The sequence below is a fragment of the Polyodon spathula genome, chromosome 48, assembly GCF_017654505.1.
Source record: "Polyodon spathula isolate WHYD16114869_AA chromosome 48, ASM1765450v1, whole genome shotgun sequence".
Lineage (NCBI taxonomy): Eukaryota > Metazoa > Chordata > Actinopteri > Acipenseriformes > Polyodontidae > Polyodon > Polyodon spathula.
Genome location: NC_054581.1, coordinates 2,528,183 through 2,548,630, shown reverse-complemented (window position 1 = coordinate 2,548,630; position 20,448 = coordinate 2,528,183). Strand labels below are relative to the sequence as shown.

At 37.4% G+C, this 20,448-nt stretch overlaps 3 protein-coding genes across 3 annotated transcripts in view; 1 reads left to right on the top strand and 2 right to left on the bottom strand.

The window, feature by feature from the left end:
* Nucleotides 1-20,448, top strand: part of LOC121306486 (lysine-specific demethylase 6B-like) — a 665,627-nt gene that overhangs the window by 100,647 nt on the left and 544,532 nt on the right. The gene's annotated exons all lie outside the window — the stretch shown is intronic.
* Nucleotides 1,147-2,441, bottom strand: LOC121306504 (zinc finger protein 239-like). Its single transcript, XM_041238245.1, has one exon. The coding sequence runs from the start codon at nt 2,438-2,440 to the stop codon at nt 1,493-1,495; it is 948 nt and encodes a 315-aa protein (XP_041094179.1). The 5' UTR covers nt 2,441; the 3' UTR covers nt 1,147-1,492.
* On the bottom strand, nt 3,105-19,748 carry LOC121306506 (gastrula zinc finger protein XlCGF49.1-like). The gene is made up of 2 exons (XM_041238247.1): nt 19,614-19,748; nt 3,105-3,898 (listed from the first exon to the last, which is right to left on the bottom strand). The coding sequence occupies exon 2, from the start codon at nt 3,861-3,863 to the stop codon at nt 3,105-3,107; it is 759 nt and encodes a 252-aa protein (XP_041094181.1). The 5' UTR covers nt 3,864-3,898; nt 19,614-19,748.

The window sequence follows — 20,448 nt, the reverse complement described above, 5'->3', positions numbered from 1 at the left end:
AGTATCTTTACAATGTACTCTACCCTCCAGCACATGTCAAAAACAGGATTTTCCTCAATATTGTTGGGAAACTGGTCAGAATTGAAGGAATGATGGATGGCGCTAAATACAGGGAAATTCTTGAGGGAAACCTGTTTCAGTCTTCCAGAGATTTGAGACTGGGACGGAGGTTCACCTTCCAGCAGGACAATGACCCTAAGCATACTGCTAAAGCAACACTCGAGTGGTTTAAGGGGAAACATTTAAATGTCTTGGAATGACCTAGTCAAAGCCCAGACCTCAATCCAATTGAGACTTGAAGATGACTTAAAGATTGCTGTACACTAGCGGAACCCATCCAACTTGAAGGAGCTGGAGCAGTTTTGCCTTGAAGAATGGGCAAAAATCCCAGTGTCTAGATGTGCCAAGCTTTAGATACATACCCCAAGAGACTTGCAGCTGTAATTGCTGCAAAAGGTGGCTCTACAAAGTATTATATTATTTCTTGTTTGTTTCACAATAAAAAATATTTTACATCTTCAAAGTCATAGGCATGTTGTGTAAATCAAATGATACAAACCCCCCAAAAATCCTTTTTAATTCCAGGTTGTATGGCAACAAAATAGGAAAAATGCCGGGGGGGGGGGGGTCAATACTTACGCAAGCCACTGTATCCCCTGGCAACAGGGATATAATGGACACAGTCGCACACATATGCATGTATGTCACACTTTCCATCTGGAAAACCACTTATTAAATTAAGTAACTGAGAGTACCAGACTGTGGAAGTATCCCACTTAGATTTTTATCTTATGATCACAAGTTAATCCACATGCTGTAAATCAGTCATTTTAATATACATTACCATGAAACGTATGCTTTTAGCTTCCATGAAGACATCTCGGGTCAGTACGACTCATCCAGTTTTTATTAAACTATTCATGTTGTATTCTTTACTAGTTTGTACTGTGGTACTTTGTAACAACTGTAATTCATCCTAGATAAGGGTGTTTGCTAAGAAATAAATATAATTACTATTAGTACAAGATAATCCAAATATGTATGTTAATAATGAAGGTAAGAATATGAATCGAGAACAAGATTTTTTTTACTATTTTTCACTTAAAAAAATCAACATACTTTTATCAAATAAATCTGAGGATTAAAATACAAGTACACATTTGACAGCTGCTTTGCCACACATGTATACTAAAGCATGATTACATCCACTTAGGTTGGCACAAACAGGTTTCTTTAACATAAATTATCACTGGAAAATCACACAGGTTTGATTGATATATAGCAGTTGCCCTGAATGATTTATAAGAAAGTTGATTCATTAATCTACAATTAGGTTGAAACAAAAACCTGGGCTGGAAGGACCGAAAACAAGGAGCATTGTAATACTGCTTAGAAAATTGGATTTATATCAGTTTCAACTGCATTTTAAAAACTGACATTTACACTTTTTCAGTTGATTGGTGGGAGCAAATGTCTTTGTACAGTGATATGGCTATTCTCCACTGTGAATTCGCTGGTGTGTTTTTAAGCTTCCTAACTGACTGAAGCTCTTCTTACATTCATGACAGTGATACGGTTTCTCTCCAGTGTGAATTCGCCGGTGTATGTTTAGGTTTGCCGACACACTGAAACTCTCCCCACATTCAGAACAGTGATACGGCTTCTCTCCAGAGTGCATTCGCTGGTGTATTTTAAGGCTTCCTAGCTGACTGAAACGCTTCCCACATTCAAAACAGTGATACGGCTTCTCTCCAGTGTGAATTCGCATGTGTATGTTTAGGTTTGCCGACACACTGAAACTCTCCCCACATTCAGAACAGTGATACGGCTTCTCTCCAGAGTGCTTTCGCTGGTGTAATTTTAGGCTTCCTAGCTGACTGAAACTCTTCCCACATTCAAAACAGTGATACGGCTTCTCTCCAGTGTGAATTCTCTGGTGTATATTTAGATTTGCTGACACACTGAAACTTTCCCCACATTCAGAACAGAGATACGGCTTCTCTCCAGTGTGCATTCGCTGGTGTATTTTTAGGCTTTCTATATGACTGAAACGCTTCCCACATTCAGAACAGTGATGCGGCTTCTCTCCAGTGTGAATTCGCTGGTGTCTTTTTAGACTTCCTAACCGACTGAAGCTTTCCCCACATTCAGTACAGTGATGGGGCTTCTCTCCAGTGTGAATTAGCTGGTGTCTTTTTAGGGTTCCTAACTGACTGAAACTCTGCCCACATACAGTACAGTGATGCGGCTTCTCTCCAGTATGAATTCGTTGGTGTCTTTTTAGGTGTCCTAACCGACTTAAGTTTTTCCCACATTCAGTACATTGATATATCTTTGGCCGGGATATGCTTTCTGAATCCTTAAGCAACAAGTCAACAGACTCCTCTTTAATGTGGACCGGCTCCATTTCAGTTTCTTCTTTAATGTGGAAAGGATCCATTTCCAGAACCTCCTCCTGTTTAATGTATACAGAATTCACCTTTGTTCCTTGGCTTTCACCAAGATCAGGCAGTCCTGAAAACAGAAAATGAAATTAAGTATTATGATATGTTCTCAACTGGTCTGTTTAAACCTACAGGTCAGACCTGAACTGGCTTAGGTTTGATCAGATTCAAAGATTCTTATAAGTTGAGCCCCCAGTTTACACTTGAGCACAGACCTAGGCTAGCTTTGGCCCCGTATGTGTGTGCATAGCCCCCATGAACTGTAGTGCATGCCCGATGACATCATATTAACCTCCCCTTCTGTGAAGACATTTCCCCTCCCAAAACACAGAGGCGGAAGTGTTTAAATCAACAGCAAGCCTGTCATTTGTGTCACTTGTGTGTTTCTACTTCAAGGTGGTCGTTCCATGCAATTAAGATTTCATTTTGTCATCAGAAATGGAGCGGATCATTGAAAACGTGCATATCGGACATTTCAAGAAACAGGTGTTATTGTCTACTTTAGGCTGACAACTCTTCTTATATGGAAATGTAAACAATAACTGCCATTTATTTTCTTACCCATGACAAGTATTCCATAGACACACAGAGAAAGAACGCAGGTGGTAGTAATGCTGCTTAGAATATTGACTTATATCGGTTTCAAATGTATTTTAAAAACTAGCATTTACACTTTTTCAGTTGACTGGTGAAAGCAAATTTCTTGCAACAATTTGAACAGTAATACAGCTTCTCTCCAGTGTGAATTTGCTGGTGTGCTCTTAAGCTTCCTAACTCACTGAAGCTCTCCCTACATTCAGAACAGTGATGCAGCTTCTCTCCAGTGTGAATTCGCTGGTGTATGTTTAGGTTTGCTGACATACTGAAACGCTCCCCACATTCAGAACAGAGATATAGCTTCTCTCCAGTGTGAATTCGCTGGTGTATGTTTAGGTTTGCTGACATACTGAAACGCTCCCCACATTCAGAACAGAGATATAGCTTCTCACCAGAGTGCATTCGCTGGTGTCTTTTTAGACTTCCTAACCGACTGAAGCTCCCCCCACATTCAGTACAGTGATGCGGCTTCTCTCCAGTGTGAATTTGCTGGTGTCTTTTTAGGGTTCCTAACTGACTGAAACTCTGCCCACATACAACACAGTGATGCGGCTTCTCTCCAGTATGAATTCGCTGGTGTCTTTTTAGGTGTCCTAACCGACTTAAGCTTTTCCCACATTCAGCACATTGATATAGCATTTTTGGCCGGGATATGCTTTCTGAATCCTTAAGCAACAAGTCAATAGACTCCCCTTCTTTAATGTGGACCGGCTCCATTTCAGTCTCTTCCTTAATGTGGACAGGTTCCAGTTCAGTTTCTTCTTTAATGTGGAAAGGATCCACTTCCAGAACCTCCTCCTGTTTAATGTAAACAGAATCCATCTTTGTTCCTTGGCTTTCACTAAGATAAGGCAGTCCTGAAAACAGAAAATGAAATTAAGTATTACCATCTGTTCTCTATTGGTGTGTTTACACTTACAAGTTAGACCTGAACTGGCTTAGGCTAGATCAGATTCAATATTTCTTATCATTTGAGCCCCCATTTACACTTGAGCACAGACCTAGGCTGGCTTTGGCCCCGCATGTGCGTGTATAGCCCCTGAACGGTAGTGCGTGCCCGATGACATATCAACCACCCCAAAACATAGAAGCAGAAAGGTTTAAATCAACAACAAGCCTGTCACTTTGTTTCTACTTCAAGGTGGTCTTTCCATGCAAATTAAGATTTCATTTTGTCATCAAAAATGGAGAGGATCATTGAAAACGTGCATATCGGACATTTCAAGAAACAAGTGTTATTGTCTACATTTACACATTAGGCTGACAGCTATTCTTACATAGAAATGTAAACAATAACCCATTTATTTTTTTTACCCATGACAAGTATTCCATGGACACAGAGAAAGAAGGCAGGTGGCAGTGCGTTCACCCCACAGTTGTGAAATGATCTGCCACAATTTGGAAGGCAGGGACCATCTCTTGCTGATTTTAAATTCAGGATTAAGAACATAAGAAAGTTTACAAACGAGAGGAGGCCATTCGGCCCATCTTGCTCGTTTGGATGTTAGTAGCTTATTGATCCCAGAATCTCATCAAGCAGCTTCTTGAAGGATCCCAGGGTGTCAACTTCAACAACATTACTAGAGAATTGCTTCCAGACCCTCAAAATTCTCTGTGTAAAAAAGTGTCTCCTATTTTCTCTTCCAAATGCCCCTTTGTCTAATCTCCATTTGTGACCACTTTTCTTTTTTCAATTCAAAAAAGTCTCGTCGACATTGTCAAAACCTTTTAGAATTTTGAATGCTTGAATTAGGTCGCCGCGTAGTCTTCTTTGTTCAAGACAGAATAGATTCTATTCTTTTATCATGCCTTTAAACCTGGAATAATTTTGGTCGCTCTTCTTTGCACTCTTTCTAGAGCAGCAATTTCCTTTTTGTAGCGAGGTGACCAGAATCGAACACAATATTCTAGATGAGGTCTTACTAATGCATTGTACAGTTTTAACGTTACTTCCCTTGATTTAAATTCAACACTTCAATATATCCGAGCATCTTGTTGGCCTTTTTTATAGACCTTTTTTAAAGAATAAGGACACTTTTTTTAAAATAAATTTAGCATATGTATTTTAAAAGGGAACATTTTAGCATCCTATTTATCAGTGCTCAAAGTTAACGTATATTTGGTAGCATTTTGTTACCCAAAACTCTTAATTTACTAGTAGTTTTTTTGAAGTGTATCGGACCGACCCTAAAAACACGTACATAAATTACCGGTATTTATTTATATATTTTTTTAAATACATTACATTATTAGTATCTTTCATAATGCGAGAAACTGTTGATAGAGCTTCCCAATTTGTAGAAGATTGAGGTTTGTACCGCCCCCATGTAGATATCCAAAAGTAACATTAAATAACTGTTAAAAACATTACCATTTTATAAGATAACAGGCAAGGACCTAACAGTTTATTCATTGTCTATAAAAATCTAATTTAAATTGTCATAGAGAATGTGGCTCCAGTTTTGTATAATGTTAACCTTGTTTTCACCCACGCTAAAAATAAACACAACATGCAGATAATTATTACTGCTTTTTAAACATTCTGGACAAAAAAAACCTAGCTAGCTGTAACATTCCCAGATATAAATAACGGCTCCTTGTTTTATCAGTTTGAATAATAGACAAAATAAAATCTTGGAGATGCATTAATTTATCCGTTTTCTTTTTATAACAGATTACTGTGTGTATTTCTCCTGTTTAATGAAACGTGTGTTTTAACAAAATACAGTATATACTGTATTTTGCACTGTCAAACTATAACTTACACACATAGCTAACTATGTCACAAACTCAGCGTGTGTTTTTTAAATCTTGGTTAATATCCCTTATTCTGTTATTATTACTTAGTTAATTGTATTTATAAATGCAGTCAAAAACAGAGGAATGTCAGCATACATACTTAAGAACAAACCAGTTAGAATAACACGTTGCACGAATCTTTTGCATGTAGTGGTACTAGTGTTCCGCGGTATTTCATGAGAACAAATCCTGCGATACCTAAGCTGACTCATTTCCGCTTAGCGGACGTGAATACCGGAGAGAGAAGCTTGGTGTGGAACTATTTTGGATTTCAGCCAGATGACAACAGCAGTCTGGTTGAATGTGGACAGTCAAAATGTCGAAAGTGTTTTAAAAGTAGTAAAAAGCAAAGGAGGAAATCAATTTATTGTAACATTTATCGGATTGCCACCCCAATCTTTTTGCCGAAGTTCACTTTTACTGTTTATTGTCGTTTCTTCCGTTCTTTTAGTTTAGGTAAGTGAATCCATATTGCTTATAAAAAGTCACAACAAAGATAACACATAAAACAGGAATGCGCTAGACGCTGACCAAAAGGGAGTTCGTTGATACTTGTTTATGTCGTCATTACAGTGCATGTGCTAGAAAGTGCAAAAATACAATTTGCCGACATGTGTCATTAAAACTCTACTGCATGTCAAAAATGTTAGCAATGTTTTTGTATTCTTTGGGTTTTGTGTTAAACCATATTTTATGTGCATATATGTGATAGTTGTGAAAATCCTGTGGTTTGAATTGCATGCATGAGTGATGGAAAGACCAGAATGAATACAGACTTCATTGCCAGCACATCAGTTTCCCCAACAGGATCAATATGACGGCTACAGGTTCCGCATGAAAGCAATAAAAAGTACTTACAGTTTATTACAGTAGCCATAGTGGTAGTCTTTTGTCTAATTTACTTTCTTTGCAAGATTTTAACAACCAACCGAGCACGATGGGCTGAATGTCCTCCTCTCGCTAGTAAAATGTCTTTTGTTCTTATTTAAGGTGCGCTGGGGCATTGTTTTGACAGAGACATTTGGCTTGAATACGCTTTAACAGAATGATCTAATAGCATGTAAGAGGAAGGCATCTACATTAGTGGCCTGTTTAACTTGTTTTAGAAATGTAGCATTAAATTTTGATGTTTAACTTTAAATTTTTCAGTACTGAATTGTGTGTATGTTATCAGCGTTTTTAGTAATGCAGTTTTGAAATAGGTTTTTTTATCCACTGAACTAATTTTAATAAATTTGGAAGTGGTAAACATCTAACCCTAACATTATGAAATCAACTTAGTGTTTAAAATAAAAATACAACGTTTGTGTGTATTCCATAATGTAACACATTGCTTTGTTCGTTTTAAAATAACTTTTACAGTGTACATGAATCAATCAGGCTAGTCTAGAGTAGCACTGTACTGTGTTTACTTGTTTTACTTTCAAAAGATTTGATCAGTATAGATTCATGGAGGTGTTATATTGTATGTGACTAAGAACGTAAGAAATGTTACAAACAAGAGAGGTCTATTTGGCACTTCTTGCTCATTTGATTGTTCATTGATCCAAGCAAGAACTTCATTAAGCCATTTCTTGCAGTCCCCGTGTGAATCAGCTTCCACAGCAGTGCTTCATTTTTTCATTCCTTGCTCACATTTTTAGGGCTCTTCTAAGATACCCATGTATGTAAAATATCTGGCCTAGTTATAAAAAGTCTGTTTCAAGTAAAGTATTTCTGTTTTATTTGTAAAGTATAAACCAGGATGGGCCGTGCGGTTCCCATGACATACACCACCCTTGGGGTGGTGATAAGGCCCGAGGCATCAGCCTTTAACCAGCCCAGAAGTGGTTTATATCAATCTTCGGAACCGCACGGCCCAAAGCGGTTTATACCGCTTATAACACGGCTATCTATCCATTGTGGGAAGAAAAATAAAATAATTTAAATTAAGACAAAACCAGAAACTTTATTATGTATACATCCACAGTGTAATATAGTCCCAAATTAAAGTTTATTGAATTTATTGTTTGCTTATTAAAAATAAACTGAACATGTTAGTTTATTGTGAATTTCTGCATAGAAAGTGCCTTCTCACTAGGAACTAGAGGACTGAGCACAAGCTGTGATGAGCGGAGTTTCAAATGACACTAAGGAAGTACGGGTGGCAGCTGTGATGGAGACTGAAGCCGGATCTTGAAGTGAGTTTGTGAACTTCTTATATGTGAGGCACACATACTCTAGTACATTTTCATCCTTTTGGCGTTTTCCTGACTGACAGCAATACATTATTGCTGGTTTTAAACTCACTGTCAGGAGATGTTAAAACTTCTGCTGTTAAAATATGTATTTAGTCCAGCTCAGCGTTATAAAACTGGAGACTGAATACTGGTCCTCAGACAAACTTCTTGCACTGGCATAAAATTCCCTTGTGTGTTGAGATTTTTTGGACTTATTTCCATAAAATGAATGTCCATATTTGTTTCTTTAAGCACATTAACCAGCCCATGCTGTAGTTACTTTTTTGTGTGTTTTTTTTCAATCTTTGTTTTCTTCTGTTTCATTTAGCTGTTCCTCATCTACTGTTATGTGTCGACTCTTGCTGGTGCTCTTATTCTTACACTCACTCAGAAAGCTGGTGTTGTACCAGTTATGTGGAGTTTCATCCCCAAATATACTAAAGGAAATAGGTGAAATGCCACTCATTTTTGGCTGTGGTTTTGCAACTAATAACTAAATGGCAGTTTGCCATGGAATTTAGAATGTAGTGGTGCGTAGTGATTTATTCAGTGTGAAGCGGCTCATTAATATGCAAGCCGTGCTATACGCTATGTATACATGCATGGTCATGTGATGCTGTTTAACCAATAAGAGGTTGTTATTTTTCCAAGCCGTGTTATGTCATATATAAGAATCAAGAGATTCCTTATAATTGGAGTATTTGAAGCTGGCCAAAACGCCAGAGTTCTCGTTTTAAATGTAAGAAATAAAGACAACGGTTTCTCTAACACTAAGTGTTGCACTTTCTTACCAGTTTTATTTAAATTGTGTAGTCTGTGGCAATTACTTTTGAATACACTGGAACTTGTTTTCAGTAGAATATATTTATAACAGCAAGCACTTCACCATGCTGTAGCATTATTAACTGTATATTAGCCTCTTATGCACTTTGTACTTCCAAAATAAAGAATTTGGCAGCCATTTAGCATGTCATGGACATACGATCCAAAGTATCATGATAGTATCGAATATCATGATACTGTGCATGGTATTGCATCGCTACTCCCCAAATGATTTATCGCAGAACACTAAGTGGTACCATGCTGGAATTAGCTTTCATTTTTAAAACAGCTCGGTTGTGGTTGTACCTTATAATGTATAAGGTCATACAATGCAGGATTCAATGATAAAGTGGTACTGTGGCAATGTTGCCCCGCCCCTGTGGATATTTCAGTGTTGTATGTTGCGTTGAGTGTGTTAATGTTGGTGTGTAGTCATTGGTACACGGGATGTAATATGTTATGAGCACGACTGTGAGCATGAGCACAAATGTATATTTGTATTTAGGCACAAGGATTGCACAGCACTTCACGTGCAGGTAAAATGTAATATGTGAGCATGGGGAATTGCACTTTATTAATTCACGTGCAGTTGTACCGAGACTCCAATTGAGTGATTGATTAGCAATCGAGTCTCGGTGCAGCTGCATAAAAGCTGCATGTTTTCACTCACTCAGGGTTGTGTGTTCGGTGAGTGGAGAACGGGATTGGAGATGGAGGTAATAACAATAGTTCAAGTAATAGCAGCTCACCGTGTTTGTCTGTGTAGTCTGTTTTTGGTTGTCTCTTTGTTTTGGCTACGAGTGCTGTGTCCTGTGTTTTGTTTTTCTTTCAATCTTTTATTTTCTGTTTGTTCATTTATTAAATGCTGAGTGCAAGGAAGCGCTCAGCTTCACCAAAACTCCACGTTTCTCTGTCTGTTCTGTGTTGGTCCTTTGTTTCTGGTCAGACGTCACCCAGTACAGCCATCTTTGTGACACGCACACATTTATTTATTTTATTTAAAATTGCTGTTTATAGGCGTGTATGACTTTGTAGGCTTCCAAAATCTCAGCCAACAACTGAAGACAGATGTAACAAACCCCTATAATTACTGCATCTTGTAAAGCGCTTTGTGATGACGGCCCACTATGAAAGGTGCTATATGAAATAACGATGGATTGATTGATTGATTATAAAACATTCAATATTTAGGATGCAACAAGTAATACGTTCCAGCGTAATTAGGAATTTAAAGTGGACCAGTGGAGTACACTTAAAAAGAAAGTGTTTAGGAATCATACGAGCATAGACAAAACATCATTATATCAGACAACACTTGCACAGCCAAAGCACACTATGCATAATGTGGAAGATTAGTTTAACAAGCAATTGACAATGAAGTGTAAGTATGTTAAGTTATACAACACATTATCACAGAACACTAATCAATCATACGCCTACATTACTTTCTCGCTCTCCTCACACACAACCCAGTACAATTCGGTTATACATCAAAAAAGTGAAGCTTAGCTGCAGCACATCTTCCAGTAAGTCAGTTTCATAGAAAATAAAATAAATCCAAAAAGTGCCACGAAATAATAAACACAGAATGGCCATTCAAAAACTTGTATTCCAATCACAGTTGCAACCAGCGTTCCCAAGAAGGCCAAAATATGCGCATTTTTCACAGTAACTGGCAAAAACCTTCGCACTCAGTTTACTAACTTTCGCAAGTTATTATCATAACTATCAACCTCAGTCGAGACTCCAGCCTCTTGAGGTAAACCTATTATATTGAGACTTAGTGCAAAGCATTAACATAAGCATATTTGTGTCTGCCTTGCAGCTGATTCTCTGATTTCCCTCTGTAAAAATGCACGTCACATTAGTGTAGAGCTCGCTCGGGCATCAGCGAATCTACTGCTGGCACAGGGTGGGTGAAGCAGGTGTCTGGCGATTCTGCCTCTACAGGAGTGGTGCTCGGTGCTGAACGTGAACTTTACAGTTTTTAACTCGTAGTTGAATACTAAAATCAGTGAAGCACAACCTTTCTACATTATTTAGAAGTATAAATACTCAGGTAAACATAAAAAAAAATCATAATAGTCACACAGTTTTTTTAAATTTCATTTTTAAAAAACAACCAATACATAACTCATCTCAAAAGTTTTGAAACTGGTAAAAATGTAAATCAGCACATTGGTTGAAAATGCACATTTAAGTGTATAGTAATTGAAGAAGACATACCATGTCCATTATTTATTTATTTTTTTCAAGTTTACTCATCATGTGACTTCACTCCATGTCTCTGCTGAAACTAAACACGGCGGCTGAACCAATGAAGAAAAAAGAGCTCAAAGAAATCTGACTGTCTATGAGGATGGTGCGATAGTATTCTTAGTTTTGCTGTAATTCATGTCAGGGCTCTACATTTAGATTTTTTACTATTGGCCCTTTGGGCCACAGAGGTAATGTTTTTACTGGCCCAGATACAAATTTTAACTGACCCAATAATAAGTACAAAACTGGGCGCATTGTTTTATTCACCGCTGCAAATGTATTAGTGAGCTGGAAGTACATCCAGCAGTGAATGTATTAAAACAACAGTTTGGTGACATTAAATACGGCAGCTAGTACTAGAATTGTTCAAACGTTATGTCGGCCAGGATGTCCTCGGCTCACCATGCACCCCTGTAGTCTGGCCGGGCGCCTGTGGGCTTGCCTGTAAGCTGCCCAGAGCTGCGTTGTCCTCTGAGGAGGACAGCGTGTTCATCTTCACCGCTCCCGAGTCAGCGCGGGGGTCGTAGCGGTGAGCTGAGCCTAAAAATAACTGGCTATTCCAAATTGGGAGAAAAAATTATAAAAACAATTGGCAGCCACTAAATAAAAAAAAAAAAATCAAATTAAAAAAATATATATATATCTTATCAACTTAATTTTTGCTTTATAATTTGAATATTTAAAGGTTGAAAAGTTCCTAACTTAATTAGGTAGGGCTTTTATTGCTTCGCAATTTACAGTATTCTTGCCCACTATACATTTAATTTAGTCTGCCCACAGCCCACATTGACAGATCCCATGGGGGAGTCTATGTTGTCGATACATTGTTTACGGTGAATCTCTCAGGTCTCTCGGCGAGTCTGATGGCTGACTTTCACAACAGTTCGTGAGCACACAGGCTCACCGGTGGAGCAACCAGTGAATAAGAACATAAGAACATAAGAAAGTTTACAAACGAGAGGAGGCCATTTGGCCCATCTTGGTCGTTTGGTTGTTAGTAGCTTATTGATCCCAAAATCTCATCAAGCAGCTTCTTGAAGGATCCCAGGGTGTCAGCTTCAACAACATTACTGTGGAGTTGATTCCAGACCCTCACGATTCTCTGTGTAAAAAAGTGCCTCCTATTTTCTGTTCTGAATGCCCCTTTGTCTAATCTCCATTTGTGACCCCTGGTCCTTGTTTCTTTTTTCAGGCTGAAAAAGTCCCTTGGGTCGACACCGTCAATACCTTTTAGAATTTTGAATGCTTGAATTAGGTCACCACGTAGTCTTCTTTGCTCAAGACTGAACAGATTCAATTCTTTTAGCCTGTCTGCATATGACATGCCTTTTAAGCCCGGAATAATTCTGGTCGCTCTTCTTTGCACTCTTTCTAGAGCAGCAATATCTTTTTTATAGCGAGGTGACCAGAACTGCACACAATATTCAAGATGAGGTCTTACTAATGCATTGTACAGTTTTAACATTACTTCCCTTGATTTAAATTCAACACTTTTCACAATGTATCCAAGCATCTTGTTAGCCTTTTTTATAGCTTCCCCACATTGCCTAGATGAAGACATTTCTGAGTCAACAAAAACTCCTATCATAGATTCCTTCTCCAATTTCAGTATCTCCCATATGATATTTATAATGCACATTTTTATTTCCTGCGTGCAGTACCTTACACTTTTCTCTGTTAAATGTCATTTGCCATGTGTCTGCCCAGTTCTGAATCTTGTCTAGATCATTTTGAATGTGTAATAAAACAACACGCCCACTGTATCACCCTGCTCAGCAAGTTAATAACAGGGTAAATTATTAGGTTGTGTGTTAGTGCCATTCAAAAATAAAATAAACAATCTTATGGATTATTTGTTTAATCATTCTGATTATGTGCATACCATATGTTTAAATGGTAATCGCTGATCTATTTTTCTTTTTTTTTTTTTTTTTTTTTTTAAATCTGGCTTTTTGTACATTTAACATGCTTTGACTAGATAATGTAAAAATGAAATTAGTTATCACCTGCAATAAATTCACCCGATGTTTAATTTTTAAACTATTATTGTGTTATTTTATATCCTGTTATTTTTGGCTTCAGAGTTGCTACAGGATCAGTAAATTAAAGAAAACAGAAACCTCCCTGTTTATTTTCACTGTGGAAATCTGGTGACCCTAAACCACAAGGACACTGCGAGAAACTGAAGCTCAGGTCAGACACCAAAATCTTGCCGAACTCGACAAAACTCACAAAATAGTAAAACATATTCACTCTTTTCTCAAATTACTTTGTTTAATGCCGACATTAGGAGAACCGTGCAGAATTGTGTAAACTGCATTATCCTGCTCCTGTAGGCATTCAAGAAATGTATTCATTAAATTAGCGAAGTGCGCCCCAGCGCTTTCTTCCACAGCAGTGTGTAAGAATCTAAAACATGCTGTACTAAAAACCGGAGCAATACATCAGTAGCTGCCATCTTTCAATATGCCTATATCTGTCGCTTGTAGCCTCTCCCAAGTCAGCACCAATCTTACTGCTGATTCAAACGAGTCTTGGGGGGGGGGGGGGGGGGGGAATAGTTATGCACACTCAAGTTTTCTGTTTTTTTTGTCTTATTTCTTGTTTGTTTCACAATAAAAAATATTTTGCATCTTCAAAGTGGTAGGCATGTTGTGTAAATCAAATGATACAAACCCCCAAAAAATCCATTTTAATTCCAGGTTGTATGGCAACAAAATAGGAAAAACGCCAAAGGGGGGTCAATACTTTCGCAAGCCACTGTATTTATAGTAACCCTCACCTGTTAACAATAATTGGCGACAAAAGGTTAATCAGGTAACATGCTAGTTAACGCAGAGAACATCTAACAAAGACACTTTTATACTTAGGCCAGTGTTCTAACACCGTGTTATACACATTTCAGACTTTTAACTGACTTGGGCTTCAGACTGAAATCCCCTTAAATAAAACATAAGAACATAAGAACATAAGAAAGTTTACAAACGAGAGGAGGCCATTCGGCCCATCTTGCTCGTTTGGTTGTTAGTAGCTTATTGATCCCAAAATCTCATCAAGCAGCTTCTTGAAGGATCCCAGGGTGTCAGCTTCAACAACATTACTGGGGAGTTGATTCCAGACCCTCACAATTCTCTGTGTAAAAAAGTGTCTCCTATTTTCTGTTCTGAATGCCCCTTTTTCTAAACTCCATTTGTGACCCCTGGTCCTTGTTTCTTTTTTCAGGCTGAAAAAGTCCCTTGCGTCCACACTGTCAATACCTTTTAGAATTTTGAATGCTTGAATTAGGTCGCCACGTAGTCTTCTTTGTTCAAGACTGAACAGATTAAATTCTTTTAGCCTGTCTGCATATGACATGCCTTTTAAGCCCGGAATAATTCTGGTCGCTCTTCTTTGCACTCTTTCTAGAGCAGCAATATCTTTTTTATAGCGAGGTGACCAGAACTGCACACAATATTCAAGATGAGGTCTTACTAATGCATTGTAAAGTTTTAACATTACTTCCCTTGATTTAAATTCAACACTTTTCACAATGTATCCGAGCATCTTGTTAGCCTTTTTTATAGCTTCCCCACATTGTCTAGATGAAGACATTTCTGAGTCAACAAAAACTCCTAGGTCTTTTTCATAGATTCCTTCTCCAATTTCAATATCTCCCATATGATATTTATAATGTACATTTTTATTTCCTGCGTGCAGTACCTTACACTTTTCTCTATTAAATGTCATTTGCCATGTGTCTGCCCAGTTCTGAATCTTGTCTAGATCATTTTGAATGACCTTTGCTGCTGCAACAGTGTTTGCCACTCCTCCTACTTTTGTGTCGTCTGCAAATTTAACAAGTTTGCTTACTATACCAGAATCTAAATCATTAATGTAGATTAGGAATAGCAGAGGACCTAATACTGATCCCTGTGGTACACCGCTGGTTACCACACTCCATTCTGAGGTTTTTCCTCTAATCAGTACTTTCTGTTTTCTACATGTTAACCACTCCCTAATCCATGTACATGTGTTTCCTTGAATCCCAACTGCGTTCAGTTTGAGAATTAATCTTTTGTGCGGGACTTTGTCAAAAGCTTTCTGGAAATCTAAATAAACCATATCATATGCTTTGCAATTATCCATTATCGATGTTGCATCCTCAAAAAAATCAAGCAAGTTAGTTAGGCACGATCTCCCTTTCCTAAAACCATGTTGACTGTCTCCCAGTACTCTGTTACCATATAGGTAATTTTCCATTTTGGATCTTATTATAGTTTCCATAAGTTTGCATATAATAGAAGTCAGGCTTACTGGTCTGTAGTTACCTGGTTCAGTTTTGTTTCCCTTTTTGTGGATCGGTATTACGTTTGCAATTTTCCAGTCTGTCGGTACCACCCCTGTGTCAAGAGACTGCTGCATGATCTTGGTTAGCGGTTTGTAAATTACTTCTTTCATTTCTTTGAGTACTACTGGGAGGATCTCATCCGGCCCAGGGGATTTGTTTATTTTAAGAGCTCCTAGTCCCTTTAACACTTCTGCCTCAGTTATGCTAAAGTTATTTAAAACTGGATAGGAACTGGATGACATGTGGGGCATGTTGTCAGTATCTTCCTTTGTAAAAACTTGTGAAAAGTAATCATTTAACATATTTGCTATTTTTTTTTCTTCATCTACGATTTTGCCATTTGTATCTCTTAAACATTTAATCTCCTCTTTGAATGTTCTCTTGCTGTTGTAATATTGGAAAAACATTTTGGAATTGGTTTTAGCTCCCTTAGCAATGTTCATTTCTATTTCTCTCTTGGCCTTTCTAACTTCCTTTTTGACTTGCGTTTGCAGTTCTGTGTACTCTTTCTGTGTACTTTCTTTTTGGTCCTTTTTTAATGCTCTGTAAAGTGCCTTTTTTCGCTGAATATTTTTTTTAATTGATCTATTAAACCATTTTGGCAATTTAGTTTTACATTTAGATTTGTCTACTTTAGGGATGTAATTGTTTTGCGCCTCTAGTACTACGTTTTTGAAGAACAACCATCCTTCTTCTGTGGGTGTTTTCTCTATTTTACTCCAATCTACTTCTGTTAGTCTCTGTTTCATGCCTTCATAGTTTGCTTTTCTAAAATTGTAAACCTTAGCTTTAGTCTTTACTTTTGAGGATTTAAAAAACACTTCAAATGAGACCATGTTGTGGTCTGAGTTTGCCAGTGGTTCTCTGACCTCTGTTTTAGTTATTCTATCTTCGTTATTTGAAAAGACTAAATCAAGGCATGCCTCCCCTCTAGTGGGTGCCTTCACAAATTGTGTTAGGAAGCAGTCATTTGTCATTTCCACCATTTCTATTTCGTCCTTCGCGCTACCCACCGGGTTTTCCCATTTTATTTGGGGGAAGTTGAAATCCCCCATTAGTATGGCTTCTCCTTTGCTACACACATTTCTAATGTCATTGTATAACAGATTATTGTGCTCACCGTCTGAATCTGGCGGTCTATAGCATGCTCCTATTATTATGCCTTTTGAATTTTTGTCTGTTATTCTGACCCATATTGATTCGGTTTTATTTTCTTTGTCCAGGTTTAACACCTGGGCTTCAAGACTGTTTCTTATGTATAGCACTACCCCTCCTCCTCTTCTGTCCTGCCTGTCTTTCCTATACAGTGTATACCCACAAATATTATATTCGTCCCCATCACTCTCAGATAACCACGTTTCTGTAACACCTATCACATCATAGTTACCTGTTAGTGCAGTAGCTTCAAGTTCTAGAATTTTGTTTCTGATACTTCTAGCATTTAGATAAATACATTTAATGGTTGTCTTACCTGAGTTGTTGTTCTTGTTTTGATGCGGTCTCCCTTCTGTTTTTTTGTTGATTTCTCCCCCCTTCCTTTCTAGTTTAAATGCTTCCGAACCTGCTGCTTTGGGTGACCATTTCATTGAAATTGACAAATTTAATTTTCATTTAAATTAAATTTTTGAATGCAATTCACTAATGATTATCAGCTTATGTAAGCACACGTATCATATAATGAAATACTAAGTGTTTATAGACAAGTTTATACAGTTAAAAGCATAGATAATCATGAAAAACCTGGTTTCAAGCAGGTATACTCAAACTTTTGACTGGTACTGTATATACTTTTATTTTGAAGGCTATGATTTATTAAACTAAGTTACAGACTGGAATTACATGCTATAGTAGTCACTAAGCTTCACATTTTGTTATCTTGTTGTTACCTTTATTAAATTGTTAACGTTATTTCCCAACCCAGGAAAAAAATAAATAAATAAATCGAATACGACAATTATTATCACCAACTCAGATTTAGAAAAACAAACACAAAAAACCCCCAAAAATCGAGCTGCTGCTGATGTTGGCTCGTACAGCTCTATGCAATCGGCACGGCAAAGCGACTTTTATTTATTTATTTTAAATAAGGAATTTGCAATTGAAACTAAACAAACTTTATTGATGCGCTTTTTATTTTTATTTTTATTTTTGTACTGTTTTCTTCAATGAATCGGATATAGCCAGAATACTGGATGCAGCCACAAATAGGTACTGTACCTGTAATTCTATTTTTATTCACACATTATTATTATTATTATTATTATTTAGTGCTAGTAGTGACAAATACTGCAATAAAGAAAATCAAAGAATAAAACAATAAAACTATTTTAATATATAATGTGTACACATTTGTTATTTTTCACCACCAACAGTGTTCAACATTTAACAGAGGGTATAAAAAAGTTTGGATCAGAATACAATATCATCTCTTACAAAAAAGTAACATACTGCAAGTATACTTGTGCCAATATTGTTTGGTTTTAGTATACTATTGGTACCATTATCCTGTCCTATTTTGGCACAAGAATACTTGCAGTATACAACTCTGAATATTCTTTTTGTAAATAATGCAATGTAGTTCTCAAATATTGGACATTTCTTAGATTGTATCTTACTTCTCTTTTGCATACCTGCATTGTCTCTTGCTAGATATGCACCTCCAGATTCTGACAAATACTTTTAGGAAACCAGGAGCAACTTGTGCTCTGGATCAAAAAGCTATAATGCTCTGCGGCTGCCCGCCAATGTGGATAACTATCGAAAAACTAGTAGAAACTAACAAACACAGGTTTGGTAAAAACAAATGGAAATCTAAAAAAAGTATGGAGAAGACTGAATAGATTCAATTCTTTAAGTCTGTCTGCATATGACATGCCTTTTAAACCAGGAATAATTTTTGTCGCTCTTCTTTGCACTCTTTCTACAGCAGCAATAACTTTTTTATAGTGAGGTGACCAGAACTGAACATAATATTCTAGATGAAGTCTTACTAATGCATTGTAAGGTGTCAAGTTTAAATAACAGTACCTTACACTTTTCTCTATTAAATGTCATTTGCCATGTGTCTGCCCAGTTCTGAATCTTGTCTAGATCATTTTGAATGACCTTTGCTGCTGCAACAGTGTTTGCCACTCCTCCTATTTTTGTGTCGTCTGCAAATTTAACAAGTTTGCTTACTATACCAGAATCTAAGTCATTAATGTAGATTAGGAATAGCAAAGGACCTAATACTGATCCCTGTGGTACTCCACTGGTTACCTCACTCCATTTTGAGGTTTCTCCTGTAATCGGTACTTTCTGTTTTCTACATGTAACCATTCCCTAATCCATGTGCATGCATTTCCTTGGCGTGAGATACTGGTCCTATATTGAGAACAGTGTACTTTGTACAAATCACAGTAAGTAGGTCAATTATGGGCAACTTGACATTTTTTTGTACAGCCAAATGTCGACAATCGACTGCACTAGGGTCAAGTACCATTACCAAAATTTTGCGAGCCCTGTGTTCAGTAACACTGTGTCATTTGTACACACAGTGTTAAGGCTGAAAAGCTAAAGTAATGCCTCACTTGGGGCTCAAACCAGGGAGCAATACCAGTAACAGCCTATAAAAACCCCAGTGAAAACAAACATGAAGAGAACTTGCATTCATAACACAAAAAGACATTAGGCACATATACAGACACACTTTTTGTGATGCTAGAACAGGATGTAGGCAGTGTTGAGAGTTTCACCGTACACTTGCACACTGATAGCAGTGTCACTGTCACTGTCAAAGCCAGAAGGAATCTAATCAGCAGAATATGCCTGTGTAATCACAACTCAGAGGCTGGCAGGTCTGCTGGTACCACTCACAGAACTACAGAAACGGGCAAGGGATTCTGGGAGGTTTAGTTTTTAATGTCTGCAGTATCACTAAGCTAACAATAATAATCACATGGAGTTTGTAATTGCAGAGAACTCCTTGCAGGCATTAATGCATCTGCTTCATTAAATCATACGCAAAGCTGCAGGAGTTAAACACCTTGACTGAAGCTCAGTATTAACTGTTGTGACACACAATATGTTACAATTACAAAGTTAATATTAGACAATACTTGAGTATGAAGCTGACTTAAAAATATGAATAAATATAGAGAAGCTCACTTCAGGTATTGTCAGCAGGATCTGCAGCCCGGCTCTAGCCACTCGCTCTGTCTGTCTCGTCAGTGGACGTGTCCTTTCTTCTCTTCAGATAGGGCCGTAAGCAGCCACTCCAAATCTGAAAATGTATTGAAATGTTTAGTTTCGTTCAAGAACACAGATTTTTATAATTCATATAATTTGCTTTGTTTCACTTAAGTGAGCAATAAGGCACAGCAGGGTGTGGGATATCCTCTAATAAGCATACGCCCCGGGTGTGTTATAAGTCATGGGGCGTGTGGATATTAGAGTATATCCCACACCCTGAAGTGCCTTATTGTGCTTATAAAATGGGTCAACTAACTAAACAAATACGCAAAAACATGTTTTAATTAGAAAACAAGTCATTTTTTTATTAAATAAAAATCCTTCTGCCTCTACCTGACCTAAGAAAAAACAGTCCCTTAACTTAAAAAAATAAAATAAAAAATACATTAATTAAAAAATTATTAAAAAGCAACTTTTTTTTTTTTAATAAACATTGAACTGATTAAAAAAAGAAGCACTGTTTATAGATGTTAAATTGAACACTGCCATTGAAACTGCAGCTTTGAAGATTGATAAGCCCTTCTTTTAGATGTTCATTCTGAAGCAGCAGGTGATTTCAAGCACCACGGTGTTTACTTCATTGCTGTCCTTGTCGTTGTCTGAGGAAGTGCAGGACAGAGAGTGGCTCCACTGTTTGCGATCACTTGAAGATGGTGCCCAGTAATTAAGGATTCCCTCAGACCTGTGACAGACATTATTTTCCGTGTTTCAAGCCCTGCTTCACTAAGGACTTCTAGGATATAAATAAAAA

Excerpts from the sequence above, each read along its gene's own strand:
- LOC121306506 (XM_041238247.1), bottom strand. The coding sequence starts at position 3,863 with ATGGATTCTGTTTACATTAAACAGGAGGAGGTTCTGGAAGTGGATCCT.
- LOC121306504 (XM_041238245.1), bottom strand. The coding sequence starts at position 2,440 with ATGGATCCTTTCCACATTAAAGAAGAAACTGAAATGGAGCCGGTCCAC.